This window comes from Mytilus galloprovincialis, chromosome 11 (assembly GCF_965363235.1).
Source record: "Mytilus galloprovincialis chromosome 11, xbMytGall1.hap1.1, whole genome shotgun sequence".
Classification (NCBI taxonomy): domain Eukaryota; kingdom Metazoa; phylum Mollusca; class Bivalvia; order Mytilida; family Mytilidae; genus Mytilus; species Mytilus galloprovincialis.
The window spans coordinates 54532754-54549318 of NC_134848.1; the positions used below are offsets into that span (position 1 = coordinate 54532754).

The 16565-nt window shown below is 32.7% G+C and overlaps 1 protein-coding gene across 2 annotated transcripts in view; it reads right to left on the reverse strand.

Moving 5' to 3' along the window:
• LOC143052385 (uncharacterized) overlaps nucleotides 1-16257 on the reverse strand; it is a 29021-nt gene extending 12764 nt beyond the window's left edge. Inside the window, exons 1-6 of one of the 2 annotated variants that reach the window (XM_076225397.1) lie at nucleotides 16022-16257; nucleotides 5846-5946; nucleotides 3883-4067; nucleotides 2187-2774; nucleotides 1718-1906; nucleotides 630-740 (exon numbers count right to left, since the gene is read on the reverse strand). In XM_076225397.1, coding sequence (XP_076081512.1) covers nucleotides 630-740; nucleotides 1718-1906; nucleotides 2187-2774; nucleotides 3883-4067; nucleotides 5846-5903 — 1131 coding nt within the window. In that variant the 5' untranslated portion in view covers nucleotides 5904-5946; nucleotides 16022-16257. Of the gene's footprint in view, nucleotides 1-629; nucleotides 741-1717; nucleotides 1907-2186; nucleotides 2775-3882; nucleotides 4068-5845; nucleotides 5947-9981; nucleotides 10934-16021 lie in introns of those variants that run through there. The other variant, XM_076225396.1, reaches the window with a different exon arrangement.
• Between the last annotated feature and the right edge of the window lie 308 nt (nucleotides 16258-16565).

Consider the following 16565-nt stretch of genomic DNA (forward strand, 5'->3'; position numbering starts at 1 on the left):
AACGTGAATTATTGTAGTATCATATTTTAACCTTAGTATAATGTTTCGTCGTATTTGGCATTAGTTTTATTTTTTTTATTTTACTTCAATGCTCTTAGACTTCAACACTATACTTGATTTTGGTTTCCAATTGTTTTAATAAACCTTATCACTATTTGGAAATCTGCGCTGGTTAACACAAGAATCTCTGCCGCTTGAGCTATTGACCTCAGATAACAATCATTTTTCCATTGTGGCGTCAGATATTTTGTATTATGAAATCAAAAAGGTTACGGGGATCTTTGTGATGTCCAGTAATGGCGGGCAAATAGCGATAAGGTGTATTCTAGCACCGTTGATGAGTCTTGTGTAGACGAAACGCGTGGTTGCTGGACCATATAAAGCCTGGCACCTTTAATCACGTTTATAATCACCTGTCTATAATTGAAGATCGTATGTCTGTTTTAACTCGAGCACCGATGATGAGTTTTGAGGAGACGAAACTCGCATCTGGTGTACCAGACACCTTTGATTAGACCTGTCTATAGTTGACGACCATGTGTTGACACCTACATGTCTTTTTGTGTCATCGGGGTTCCATCTAACATATTTTTTACGTGTGATATAAAGCATATATGACTGTGTTATACCTGATCATACTGAGCTGCCATATTAAGTAGTCTAGGCACCGTTAAAGATTCCAGTACTCCGTCAGAACGAGATTTTTCAAGTAATATCAGCATACATTCACATTTTCCAAGCTGCAAGATAGATCATAAAACACTTAGAAATGTGTTAACTAGTTTTCTAAAGCTGTTTAGTTTTGTACTGATGCAAAAATATGGATTTTTGAAAAGGTTAACTTCCGAAATCCTTATTGATCATGTGAGTGACGCAGTTTGATTCAGCAGGCGTAACCTTATAATGATAATACAGTTTGGAATAACCAAAACACTTTAGGTGTTTTTACTTAATTTACGATGCTGACAATTCAATTATTAACTCTGGGTTAACGCCATATGTTCTAAATTTTGCTTCTCACACAACTAGGCAATTTCATCACTGAATATAATACAAATATTAATAAACCAGAACTTTTTATAAATTCTAGAATCATTATAACGATTTACCTATATTTTGACGGAAGAGTTTATTCAGGACTTTGAAGGTATCGAATTTATAGATAACCTATGACATAGACATTAGACATTAGACATTATTTTATTAAACCAATCATGGGCCCTTGTCGGGCAAGATACAAAAACATCATACAATGATTATATAAACATTAGTGAAATACACAATATTATAAGTAATACACAAATATTAAATTGATAATATGAGCAATGTAGGATATAATTAAGGTAAGAGGCATTGAGTGCAATGAGGTCGATTTAATATTAAAAGAATATGATATAAAGTTTATTAATACGGAAACAAAAAGTAAAAATAGAACCAGGAATATAGTATCTCATTCTGCAGTAGTTCTCCTCATGACCAGTGCACAGCAGTGAGGGACTATTACATCACAACAATGCAAAGGTCATCAAGGGGAGATCCTAAAGAACTAGCTACAGACACATGAGTTTGGTTACCAAAAATATCGTTTGAAGAGGTATTATAGTTGAGTCAGGCTTTGTGATCTGCAATAGGTTCTTAGGAAACACAATGTGTTACTGGAATATTTCAAAGGAGACAGACTCGTTCAAATCAGCTTCAAACTTTAAGTAATAATCACCTTTACTGAGTATTCTAGGGGAGATAATCGGTCGTTGTTGAGTTCTGAACACATCTGAGGATATTTAGTAGACAGTGTTTTTGTTGAGGTAGTTTTGTCTTCCTTGACACATCTGTGTAGTACGGTGTCACCCATTCGGTCTCTTGTTTTTCTCAAAGAATCATACGACATACTGTTCAATGTGGATGCCTTTAAAAAAATATTTAAAAATTATTATTTCATTATTTCTTTGTTAATCTGCAACCCATATGATAACTTTTACATTCGAATGGGCGGGAGAGTATGTTGCTTTAACTAGATGAAGTAATGAGACTGAGCTGTAAACAACTGATAACTTGCTGACGGCAAACCAAGTTTGATAAAAACTTAATACTCAAATTTAAGAATAATATTTATATAAAATTCATGATTGTAACATACTTAAAGACGAAATAATAGCCGTGTTGACATTATAATAAAATATAATTACCAAATCAGCATCGCTCTTTGACAAAAGTTCATCAATAAGTGTTTCAGACTTTTTTGGTGTTCGTCTTGATGTACCCGTAGACGAAGCAGTTGAGTGTTTTCTCCTCGGAACAGAACTTTCTGATCGATTGGAATCGGAAGGAACCGGAGGTAGACGACGAGAAGAACTACTGTCACGTGACCGATTACTAACACTGGTCCTACGACTAACATTATCACTCTCTTTAACTATGTTACCATTTTTAACTATTCCCTGATTTTTATTTGAGTCTTTTGTCGATGATTTGTCACTTATAGTAGAATCTGGTTTCCCTGAAGGATGTTTATATGTATTTGTAATATGCTCACAAGCATCGATTATCGCCCCTGTAATGTCGCCATTTTCTTTTGGATCCGGTTCTTTGATTGGTTTCATATTCTCCTTACCCTTCTGCTTCCGGTTGAAAATATTACCAATCAACTTTGACCTTTTTGAATCACTTGACCTTGAGTCCTCATCACTTAGTATCATTTCCTCTTGAGGGGATTTGTGGACAAGTTTCTTTTTCAATCGGTTTTGTTTTGCAGGTGAATTAGACGCTTTCTGAAACTATTAAGAAAAGGCTTTGTATTACAACAAATACACATTGCTATGAACAATTTATATATCTTTTTTACTATTCAGTTGGATTTAACAATACATTTGTAATCGATATGCTGACATCAGACTGACGAAGAAAACCAGAAGCGTGCGAGTAGACTGAACAGTAGGGGGGTTGATAAACTTTTGAAAGTAACAAGCAAACCTTTTTCTTTATAATAAAATGTTCTTTTCCATTATAATCTAGAAGTTGTTTAGTCTTACATTCTTCCATTCACATCTTTTTTTTTCTTTAGTAAGTTGATTTTGGCCAAAAGTATGTGGGGAATTCTTACCCAGTTCCTTTGACAATGAAAATGAGAGCATGTAGTGTGAGAAAATAGTAAAGTAATTCTTTATACATTCAAGGTGTTTGTCTATTTCAAACAATTAGTTACAACTGTTCACAAACATGACATTACAGTAAATGCAATCTGCTGTATCAAAATTGATCATCAAATAAAGGTGCGCACATCATTCCCTGTTTTTGGGAATAACTATAGAATTATAAAATAAGGAAAACGTACTAGCGTCACTGATGAGTCTTATGTAGACGAAACGCGCGTCTGGCGTATTAAATTATAATCCTGGTACCTTTGATAACTATTTCTGCTAAAATAGGAAATATGTTTATCTTATTCGCATATGATCTTTGTCAAATTTGATAAAGGATTTATATTCATAGCATGCTAATAGTTATCAAAAAGGTACACGGATTATAATTAAATACGCCAGACGCGTGTTTCGTCTAACAAGACTCATCAGTAACGCTTAGACCAAAATAGTTAAAAAGCCAAACAAGTATAAAGTTGAAGAGAATTGAGGACCCACAATTCCAAAAAGTTATGCCAAATACGGCTAAGGTAAGCTAAGCGTGAGCACCTATCTACTATCACATCTCGAAAACACCTCTAATGTAAACAAATAAGAAAGATGTGGTATTATAATTGTAAATGCGACAACTTTCTATCGGAGGCCAGTCGTCGAAGATGTGAAGGGAATTTGCGTCATCGTACGACCTTCAGTGATGAGCAAAAATCACATCGTAAAGTAAGCTATAGAAGACATCGGAACCTACCGGGAATGAAAATATAGGACTTGAATCTTCAGAGGCAGCAAAACACTCGGAAATAGCATCATCAATGACGAATTCTCTGACGTAGTTATCAAAGTCTTGTTCGTTGACGTATGGGGCCGTTAATTCTACCTCGAATAGGTCTTTCTCGTTGTATCTATCTCGTAAACTCTGCATTGTAAGGAAATCTGAAAGAAAAAGCAAATAACATTAAATAAAAAGGTATAGCAGGAATTACCATGAATATTGCACAATATAAGAGGCCAAACTGCCAACCCGATATCTCTGAGAAAATAGAGGTACATAGACAAAACCATTAATCATGCAACATATTTTTTTTTAAATAGCATAATATGATGTGGGTAACTGCATATAGAAAATTGGCATTTTTGTTTTTGATACCGACTTTATTAGCAAGAATATCATGCGAGCTCGCTAAGAGGAGCTGATAATCTAGCTGATGAAGTGAGTATAAAAATTTTAAATGCAATCATTCTTTTTATCTTTTGCCTGGTTTTAGTATGAAATTGCATGGAAAAGTTTATAACACTAATTCTAAGCGTACAAAACGTCGCGATAGTACGATTGTATGAATCATATCTGAATGAATTCGAGCGAATTTCATTGATAAATTGACCTTGGCGAGACGTTGCCGTAGTATTGCGTGGCACCACTATCTAATAAAATTGTAGGTAGTATGATCAAAGGAAACTTGTACACATTGCTGATGACCAATTATGTGTCAACGAACGTCTACCCTACTTTCCTTTGCTTTTCTAGACATATGAAGTGGAAATAAAACGCAATAAATTAAACTGTTCACCAACAGGAACAAGCACGCATTTTGCTAGCTGCATTGGATATCAGGATTACATGGTTATTCCAAATTAAACGGTGTAAATGATTGTTTCGAAATGAAACGTAATAAATAATTGTTTCAGAATCGAAAGAAAAATAAATGGCTAATTTGATATCAATAGAGGTTACATAAAAATAACTGTTGAGCAATGAAACCTCATTAAGATTAACAGGACTCTATTGTTACGTTAGTCTATAATAAAAAATGTACAAAAAAATAAATAATTATGATGTTATCTTCGTAATTTCAAAGACTCCATATTTTATTAAGTCTCCATGGTATCATCATATACAAACATTAATAAGTGTTCCGATGTTTTGCTTATCACTTACACTTACAGGTAATATTACAAATGTCTTATTAATTAATTGATTATTTTCAGTATAGATAAGGCATCAATTACATTGTCACATTTATCAATTAAGGTGACTTTTAAATGTTTGATGGTGTCCTGTAAATTACAATTTAAAGCTATTTCAAAAGACACCGAATGATAATTACTAGCCAACGACACCTTCATAAAATAGGCAAACACACAGAGACTATAACAGCAACAAAACAAACAAACAAAAACACTACACGGGTACAAATATAGATGAACATTTCAAAATTAAACGAAGTACAGTTTTCAAATATTGCATCCTTCAATGGCAAATACATTTAACAATATGTAAATGCAATTCATATATGCCAAAAATAGAATGACATTAATAAAATAAAAATTAAAGAATGATTAAGGTGTCTACTACATCCAATCAAACATATTTAATTATGTGATGTCACTGGGCAAATATTTCATGCATGTTCAGGACGATGTAAAGAAATGAATTTACTACAAAAATCAATCTACTAGAAACAGACACAACACAAAGTGGCAGGAGCGCTAATAATAAGGGTACATTTTCTAAAAAACAAAAATGCAAAATCTTATGATTTTTTTACTTGAATTTATTGATTGAAATGTAGAGAGATAAAACTCAAATATAATGAATATAAGCCAAGATTAAAAGACCGAAAAATGGCATAAATCGAAGTTTTCTTAATAACAAAAGATACAAAGTTATGAAACATATTTGCACAAAAAACAAAGCACATACAAATGCTTACCTAACATAACCTCTGGATTGTCTTCTGCGATAGATGGCGCGTCGATCAGCGTCTCCATGCTTCCAACGTGGCTCAGTGAAGATTCAGAGTTATGTAGAGCACTGAAAAACAAGAAAGCATTATATAAAAATACTGAATTAATTAGAACCAAACCGAATCATGACTCTTTTGTCCTTTCATAGACTGTCGTTAGGACTGAAGAAGGCCTCGAAATATTCGTTGTCAGCTAACAGGAACAGATAAAGTTGCATTGTTTATAACAATGTTTCTAGGGGAAGTTCTGTTAGGCGAAACAAATATTATAAGTTGACACCTTTACATTACAGTATAAAAATTACGGTTAATTGTATTACAAGAAAAAATTGTATTACAAGAAAAAATTGTTTTTCTGATGGTCTTTTAAATGTTCATTCTCTACCTGAATATGAATCATGCATCAACCGGCATTTGACAATATTTAAATATGTTTTACGCACTAGGCATTTCTCCTGGCCGCTGAAATATACTTTTTTCATATGTGATTAAAGCCCCTGCTCTTTATTTATTTTCTCTGACTTCGCCTTAATACATAATTGGGTGTATTCATATTTAATGTAATATTTGTTACTGGACGTAATGCTGTCATCGTGTGATCTATACACCATTCCCGGCCTTCCAGCATTACATCAGCCAGATTAGTGTTATAATATGGTCTAATTATGTTAAAGAATATGATGCGACTGTCATACAAGTTAGAGGTTAAGCTAGCTTTAAATCCAGGTTTAATCCACCATTTTCTGTATTAGACAATGCCTACACCAAGTCAGGAATATAACAGTTGTAATGTATTCGTTTGATGTATTTCAGCTTTTGATTTCACCATTTTATTAGGATCAGTGTTTTTGTAATTTTACTTTTATTGTACAAAAAATGTGTAAGAATAGAAATAAAATTCGAAAAATTCGCGATACTTGTAAAAAAACAGAAGTTCTGTTGAATTGATCGATTAGTGTTTGCTTTACGCTGCATCAGCACAAAAATACTATATCACAGCGATGAAAAAAAATTTTAGAAGATGAGTCACATAGAACTATAAAATGCAGCTATTGCCGTTTTAAAACCATGTCACGTTGACAATACTTCATACGTTTAATAATGATTAAATATGTACAGTAGTGTTAGGAATTCCAGTTCTATTTTTGTTTTACGTATGGTAATTTATAACCAAAACATTATAGCGTTATAAATGGCGAGACACGCAGATTAATGGGTAAAAGAAAGGCCTAAAAGAAAACTCGTGTTATAAAGTATGGACGACAGGTGGCTCTTCTGATCTTCTTCAGTAGTACATACCACATTTCGATAGCTGATTATACTTTTGAAAATGTATGTATGGGGGTGGAAAAGGGGGAAGGGGTTAGAAATTTTTAACTACGTTAACCCTTCACATTTTATGAGCATATCCCTGTTATGTGCTGTACAACTGAAATTATAAATATAAATGAAGGCGATTTGGTCCCAATAACTGCTACCTGTTGCTTAATTCGAAAGATTAGAAGCTACCCATAAGTCGCTTATTTAGCAAAACGTTTTTAAATCGTATATACACAATATAAAATACGTTATTTTGTCAATAACATTAAATAACATATCAGTTTGTTTTAGACATAAATATGTATTCCTGTGTTACATATTTTGTTCTCTTTTTACCTGAGAAACATGCAAGGTTACACCTATGGACTAGATTTATGTTAAATGTATATTTACAATAGTTTCAGTGTCACGTGTCAAACCGGGACATCTTTATTACCACAACATACTATAACTGTATAGTTTAATGTCTGTATACTATATATTTGTCGCGAAAGAGTGTCAACCAGAAATTGAAGGAGTTGAGGGGTTTTTAGGGACCTTTGAAATATAATGTGTGTGCCTTGCCTGAGACAACCTTTTATTACCACAACACACCATTACTGTACAGTTTAATGTCTGTATACTATACATTTGTCGCAAAAAGTTTCAAACGTTACAAAAGATGGAGGGGTTGAGGGGTATGTAGGGACCTTTGATTTAAAATGTGTCTACCCTTGCGCAGGACAATCTTCTATTACCACAACATACCACTCTGTATACTTGATATTTGCCGCGAAAAAGTGTCAAACGTTACAAAAGATGGAGGGGTTGAGGGTTTTGTAGGGTCATTGGAATTAGAATGTGTGTACCTTTGCCTAGTACAGCCTTCTATTACTATAACCTTCCATACCTGTACAGTTAATGTCTATATACTATATATGTGTCGCTAAAGAGTGTCAAACACAAAATTGAGGGGTTTATATGGACCTTTTAATTAGAATGTGTGTGCCTTGCCCGAGAAAACCTTTTATTACCACAAGATACCATAATTGTACAGTTTAATGTCTGTATACTATATTTGTCGCGAAAGTGTGTCAAACGTTACAAAAGATGGAGGGGTTGAGGGGTTTGGAGGGACCTTTGATTTAGAATGGGTCTACCCTTGCGCAGGACAATCTTCTATTACCACAACATACCATTCTGTATACTTGATATTTGCCGCGAAAGAGTGTCAAAAGGTGAAGGGGTGGAGGGGTTTGAAGGACCTTTAAATTAGAATGTGTGGGTGTATCTTGCCATAGACAAGTGTTAAACCCTTTATTACTACAACCTACCATAACTGTATAGTTTAATGTCTATATACTTTGTATGTGTCGCTAAAGAGTGTAAAAAATTAAGGGGGTGAGGAGTATGTACATGTAGGGACCTGTAAATTAAAACGTTTGTTTACCTTGCCATATGAGCATATCATACTATGATAAAGATAAAATATTTTTAAATCGGAACGTTACATTCTAACGATAATAATGTTCGAAGCAGAATCTTCCTACCCTTTCGGAGCACTTGAGATCTCACATCTCACATCTCACTAAACAAAACAGTGACACTAAAGTATAAACGCTCAACACAACAGTGACTTTAAAGTATCATCACTCAATAAAATAGTGACACTAAATTATCACCACTCAATAAAACTGTGACACTAAAAGAGAGGCGAAGGATACTAAGGAACATTCAAACTCTTATCTCGAAGATAAACGGACAATTCAAGGCAAAAAAAGTAGAAAAAGAAAGGCTGCAAGGGCGATAATAACCTCACTAAACACCGCGGGTGATCTCGTGTGCTCTGGCAGGAAACGCAGACCCTGAATCAAAGTACCATTAAATCGCAAGCCCAAGAAGGTTACCACTGCTAGTACATTATGTATATAAGTGAATGAATGTAGATTTTTGTTTTATTGTTTACTGTTTATGTGTCAGATGAAAAAAAAACTACTATTTTTTTCACACTTAAAACAGAAGATCATTGCTACTCAAAGAAACTATTCTACTCTTGGTAAAAAAAATATGAAAGATTTGGATATTGCTTGATTTGTTTTGCAAGGAACAGTCAAAGTAAGTAAAACATAGTAAACTTTAAATGATAACTGGGACTAAAAAAGCAATCACTTCAATTAGCTATATATATATATTTAAGTCAACAATTTACATCTATTTTATTAGACATTCATGATATTGTTAGATTTTCTTTTCAGTTGCGAAGAATTGGAGAGGTATATTCTGTTGTGTCCGTATCTTCAAATATAGAATTTAATTTTTAAAGCTCTGTTTGATTTTGTTTTTGTTCCAGCATGTCACACCATTAATGTTTTGTGTTTGCTTGGATTTAAAAGAAATAAATTATACATTGAAATTAAAGTTTGATACAATCATTATGTTTAGATTTGAATAAAAGAAGATATACATTTTAGAAAAGTTTAGGCTTGTCTTATTATTCAGTTCGATGTATATTTAAACCTATTTATATGATATACTTTAATTTAGTTGTTAATGATAGAAACAATTAAAGTGATATAATTTGATTAATTGGTCAGTAACTTCTTGCTCGGATTTAAAATTTGTTATTAATTTCAAAAAAATTGAACATACCATGTTGTATTTAAATATAAAACTCTGCAATCATTACTGAAGCATTCATTTACAAAACTGCAATCATTACTGAAGTATTCATTTACAAAACATCCCCTCCAAAACCACCAAACCCATAAACTAGGGGAAAAAATAGATTTTTTTTTCATGCTTACCATATTTCCTCGTTGTGTTTTCCATCCCTCTTAAAATGAAAGTTATTAACACTCCATAATGGAGAATATCTTTCCTTTTGATTGAACAGACAAATATATTTAAGAAATCCGCTCATTGTAGAAAACAAAATTCGCTACAATTTGTTTAAATTCTATTAGTATAGTTTTTCACACAATGCGACTGTCAAGTCTCCAAATATCAGGCTTTGTTTACTCCATAGATTATGAAATCCACTCGCTGTGAAAAATTAAACTCGCAAGAATTTCCGTAAATTCGTTGGTTTTGCACAAAATGCAACTGTCAGTCAAGTCTCCGAAAGTCGGGATTTGTTTACTCTATAGTTACTCCATTTTGATACGACAATTCTGATGAGACTTCTAACCTCGGGTAGGTAACAGAATACTTCCATGTATATTTTTCACAAGTATGTTTAACACACAAACAGTCATTTGACGTACGTGTATACACTCCCGTGTCAAATAAGTCATAAAATTCACATATTATGATTGATCACAATTGTAGGTAATTATCTATTTTACATATCTCAAATCACCGTTTCATATTTCTATCAAATTTATTCTTTTGTATAACTGAAAATCGTTTATTTTCATTTCGTACTTAACGGATAATTTTTGTTCCAGTCGCACGAGGTTGAGAAAAAATTAAATGTCCTTGTTCACAAAAACCAACATAAATTAAACGACTTGTATTTTACACTTGGCCCTCGGAGATGTTTATCAATCTTGACTTAGAAATTATCTCTTCAATTAATTGTGTCGAGAATCTTAATCGAATACTTTATCTGTACAATTCATTGTACATTTGGGTTTAAATTAACTCATTAAATTATTTTCCGAGAGGTAGGCGAGTGCAATGTTTTAATAAATAATTGTTGTAAATCAAAAGAAAACGATATATATTCACACATATAATTATCAGATCGAAATCATCTATAGAAAAATATTTTAATTCGATGAAAGTTGATACATTATCATTCCTCAAACAGGTACTGAAATTAATAGTCCTACGAAAGGCGATATTTCAACAACAATTTACAAATGGTCAAAATAGTATCTACTCCGGTGAATAATTTTACTCTGTACGAGTTGGTTCCTTCTCGCTGTTCTGTTTTAGCGTTTTCATCCGTTTATAGTGAATATATATATATACAACGTACATCATTTCTAACTTTTATGCGCTCATTCCCGCTCCCTGTCTCGTTCGCGAACGAGAATATATATATACTCCACAAAGCATGTATAACTTGTATGGGTTCGGTCTTTCGATCTGTCATATGCTTAGTGTTTCACTCATTCGTGAAAGTGAAGATATGTACTCCGCAAATCATTTATAACTTATATGCGTTCGGTCCCTCTCCCTGGCGTGTGTTGAAAGTTTCCACCCTTTAATGAAAATGTTCGTCAAATATTTGTATCAGAGAGCAAACAAACAGTGGTAGTTACACACTCTACCGTTATAAACATCTCACTTGACAAAAGAGTGACACTAAAGTATCAATTTCTCTGAGGCTCTAGAGGGTATTAAACCCTTTTAAAGTGACCGAATATTGACCTGTGGATATAGTTTTATTGTGTTGTGTGGCTACTGTTTTGTTAACGTACTCATTACTCCTTTTTGTAAACGTTGAAAAAGACCTTTGCTGGTTGAAGCAAAGCGTATGGTACTTGGTAGGCTGGCTCGATTCAGTTTCGAGAACTCCTGTATAATTGTTATATTTGTAATTATGGTGGACAGTTATATAAAACGAGTACCCCGACTGTACAATATGTGAATGTCTTAACTTTGTTCCGAGTTTATAAAAGTTATGCATAAATTCAACAGAAATAATTAAAGAACTGCCATTATCATCCAATTCTACAAATAACCGAAAAGTTATCGAATCATTATGCATACGCATTCGTATTCATGCGACAACTAATGGCGACGTTTCAGTTAACCTTAAAGTACGACCAGCATACAGATCCTCAGCAGGTATCTTTTAGCAAACATCTCCAAATTACCGAAAACATTCAAACATGCCATACGTATACACATGTATTCGTATCACTGGCGACTTTCCAGAGTTAAAGCACCTTAAAGTACGACCAGCATACAGACCCTCAACAGGTATCTTGTGGTAAACATCTTCAATATCTACTTGATCCTCTTGATCCACCTGTAGTATTTGTATTATGGTATAATACCGTGATACTACGTCTTTGTATCGTGTCTTTGTCCAGGGCGATTTGTATAGTATTATGTCAACAATCCGCTCCCGTTAGGATCTGATTAAAAAGTTATCATAATCCTACGGAAGTTTCTATTATAAAGAGGTATTTGACATTCTCCTAATAACTCCTGGTCAGGTTAAAGGTATCATTTCATATAATGTGGTCAATTTATGAAATAGAAACGAATCATAAATATTGATATAAGTCCCGTCAACGCAATCAAAGACTTTGCTTTTATAGCAGTTTTAGTCTTCGAACAGTAGCCGCGAGCAAACTCCTAAGAGGCAAACATTTAAGGGTATTCTGTAGGATGGGGGCTGGGTAGATTTTTGTTCTTCTGAAATATTCAATTTCACCTTCTACGAGTCTTGTTTACCGCGCGAAAATTTAACTGACGGTTTTGAACAGAAGTATTTCATACAAATAGCTGCATTATGTGTTCAATAATAGAATATTCATTTTCATCTTTTGTTGGACAAACTTACAATTCATTTTCAGTTTTTAACAAACGAGAATAGTTATTTTCATCCCAACCTCCGATTAAGGTGTAAATAAAAAAAAACATAATGAGTACAACAGCTTACGTGTTCTTAACATGTTATACACCGATATATAGTGTCGCATTCGCTCACCCCGAGCTGAGTATTATATGTAAGATTGTCCTGAATATGGCCAAACTATTGTGACCTTGATTCGACCTAGGTTTGCGACTGTACTGATGCCATTCTGGTAAACTGCTCTTTTCCCCAAAAACGTTATTTCTCTTCAGTTTTTTTTTTTAATAAACTTTCTTGATAAAGCGTATTCAAGATAGCAATTCGAACACAACAAAGGCTAAATAATGTGTTCGTTAAACCCACAAGAGCCGACCGCAATACAAAGTTTGTAAGCATGCACATATTCAAAATCAAATTACTTGTATGTATGTGTATGTAAACAAATTTCATACATATTCACATTGTACAACTTATAAACCAATTATGCATGGTTGGTAGATTTAAGTTCGTTTCAGTTGAATTCGAACATTTACTTCATACAGCTTATATTTGTCAATATCAATATATCTTTCATATTCCAAAATATATCTGAAAGCCCTTCATTCAAATGAGGTGAAAACTATTACCATAATCTATTGTAGACGTGTCAGGTTTGACATCGCCTACTTCAAAAACATATTTTGAAACCTTACAATTCATTTATTACAAGTAGGAGCGTTTGTAAATATGTTTTTTATACATAAGAAATGAAATATTCTGTTCTGCTCAGCGACATTTTTAATATCTCACTTTGATTATTATTTCAATATAAACTACTGTAAGATTATAACTGCGTCTTCGATTTGACGCAAACTCTGCGTTCGCGGTTTAATTTATTGTGAATACTAGAATATAAATATTAAGAGATGTGGGCTGTACAATCATGAGATGTGAGCTATATCTACGTCCAACGAGACAGCAACTCCACGAACAAATAAGATACATCGAGGTTGACATATGGTCTTCAAATATTTGATATTCGGTAATATTGTCGATGAGACAACTTTCAACCTGATACAAAAGCACGAGAATATATCACATTCAGAGATTTGTACACTTAATTTCGATCTCGAAGTAAAGTATTCGAAATGTATAATAAAATATTAGCAAATCATAGTTTTCTCACGGTATTTTTCATAATGTAAGTTACTAGTACTTTATTTCAAATAGTGACAGTTAGCAACAAATAATTAAAAACTTACCACAATGTACTGTCGTGTTGGTGGGTATACATTACATGCATTCAGGGTATAGTTAAAAGGTTTTACAACCGTATATAAAACTTCTCTTAATGTATACTTCAGAAATAAAAATAACATTTCATACCAAAACGTTTATTATTTCTTTTTACCTGATGCCCGTGAGGGATTTCGTTATTTAGTTTCATGTGAAATACTAGTGATTTAAATTAAAATTTGAAATAAATAACAAATTATTTTACATATTTCACCCTAAACGTCAATATATTGAGTGGTAAAACTTTAATTAAACTTAAACACCATTTCCCTTAACAAACCATTTAGACGTTTAAATTTTAAATGAATTTACTTACAACATGTCTTTTATAGTATATACGATACATAAATATTGTAAAAAGGGTTATAAATTTTTATTTGTTTGAAGTGTTCAAAAATACAGGTAGGTACTGGTAAATCGATTAATTACGTATTTGTCGATCTCTTGGTCTCACCCGAACGTCAGTCTATCTTCATAATATTTACATTGCAAAGCATTTAGATAAAATATCCTTTATATTGTATTGATATCGGTAAGTAATACCTTTGTGAAAATTGTTAGGTAAATAAGGATACGTAATGGCAAATTAAAATTGAATGAATCGGAATGATAAATTATGTACAATATACTATTCTATAAGATTTTAATGTGTTTGTAATATTTATGATATACGGTAGTGCCAAACGGTGTTTGAATTAAAAATATGACCTATTTTCTTGCAAATGACATTTGTTTAACGTGTGCTTTCCTTTAGGTCCACTCCCCGTACTACATTATGAAAAAAAATGTTACAAGGTCTAAAAAAACAAAGAATAAAAAAAATGAATGGCCCCAATCCATACCCTCATAACTTTTTTTCAACTAGGAGTCAAACATTTAAGTGACTAACCAAATATAATCATAACCTTTATCATTTTCATCTAAATTGATTCCATTTCCGCTTTAAAACAAACATTATTGTTATATCAATATTTTTTGCTAAGGTAAATGGTTAGCCAGGTAGCAATGCAGATGTATTTTACATGTAGACAAATCATTCAACGTTTGTCCATGTTGTCGATCTTTTTTGTTTTTTTCTACAAAGATCATTTGTTTAACTAACATATCAAACCTTTCAGACATACTTTTTTCTCAAATGATTTTTTATCTGTTTTATTTTGTTTGTTTTATAAGTTAGAGTAAAGGTGTTTAAATGTAAAAATGAGAATGAAGCAATTAAACATAAAATAAAACAACATTTCAGAGTCGTCCATCATTTATCTCTGACCCTTTATTTCTCTAACCTTGATTGATTATGATACCGTTTCGCGGTTTTTTCTGCGGCTGTAAAATTTCGCGATTAAGGGGCAACAAATTACGAAAAAAAATTGGCGGATTCTTTAGTCCCTTATCAAGTGATTTTCGGATACTGAAATGGTTGCAGTTAAAAAATAAGTGTCATCAGCTTTGACTCAGTATAATGGGAAAGGGAAGAAAGGGATGGCCTGTTTTTTTTATTTCGATAAACCATTGCAATATTGTGTACTTAATGCTACGCGAAATTGTGAATGCTTATAGTATAAAATATTTTATTTCACAGAATTTCTTTTGGTTTTTAACAATGGTTATCTCGTTTGATATATTGTTAATGCCGATTGTCATCTTTTGACTGGAAACAGGGATCGATCCAGGATTTTGGAAAGGAAAGCGTAAATTGCTAAATTAAATCCTAGAAAATATAATCAGTAGAGCGGAGCAAGGCGAGCAATCTTTTGACGATTTTAGGTTCAAATATTATGATATACTTTCCAATCAAAGGTGATGAAAGCCCGCTACACCCCATCCTAAAACCACCACTGGAAAATAGGTCATCATTTTAAGTATTAGTACCTTGTTTGTATCAATTGCACATAACATTTTCTGTTTGGAAGCATCCTTTTCACTAGAATTTTACATACTTAAAATTTAATCAATAAACAGAAAGTACTTCTCCTTAATTTTATAGCATTCAGCTATTACCACAACACCTAAGAATATAAACACACAATTTAACTTACCTTTTACGATGATTTCAGCAGCTAATTCCAATAATGATTACAGAAAATTACCATCTTAGCTAAATCAATACGCAAATAACACCCAATACACAACTATTGTTACCGGGGAAATAACATCGTGTCGGAGAAAAATTGACACCAATCTTTATACCGTACAATGGCGAATTGTCTTGTAGGACAATGTTCAAAGGATAAAATGTAACTCAGGTACACTTCCTTTAATACACAAAATAACTTCAATTTAAAATACCGCAGTGTAAATTGATGTGAGGCCTTCCCAAAGGGTTTGTGATAATTGATTTCTATACATGCATATTGTACAACAGGTATTGAGTCTATAACTATTGATGATATCTTGTATATTAATGTAAACAATATCACCGTATCTACCTGTAAAATGTGAACGAAATACAAGTTTAAAATATCATTTTATATATCTTGCATGTCAAATATTTGGATTTATTTAAGTAAAACGAAAAAAGCAGAAAAATTGTATGATACTTTTATACTCGACTATGTTTCAATGTACGGATCACGAGGAGGC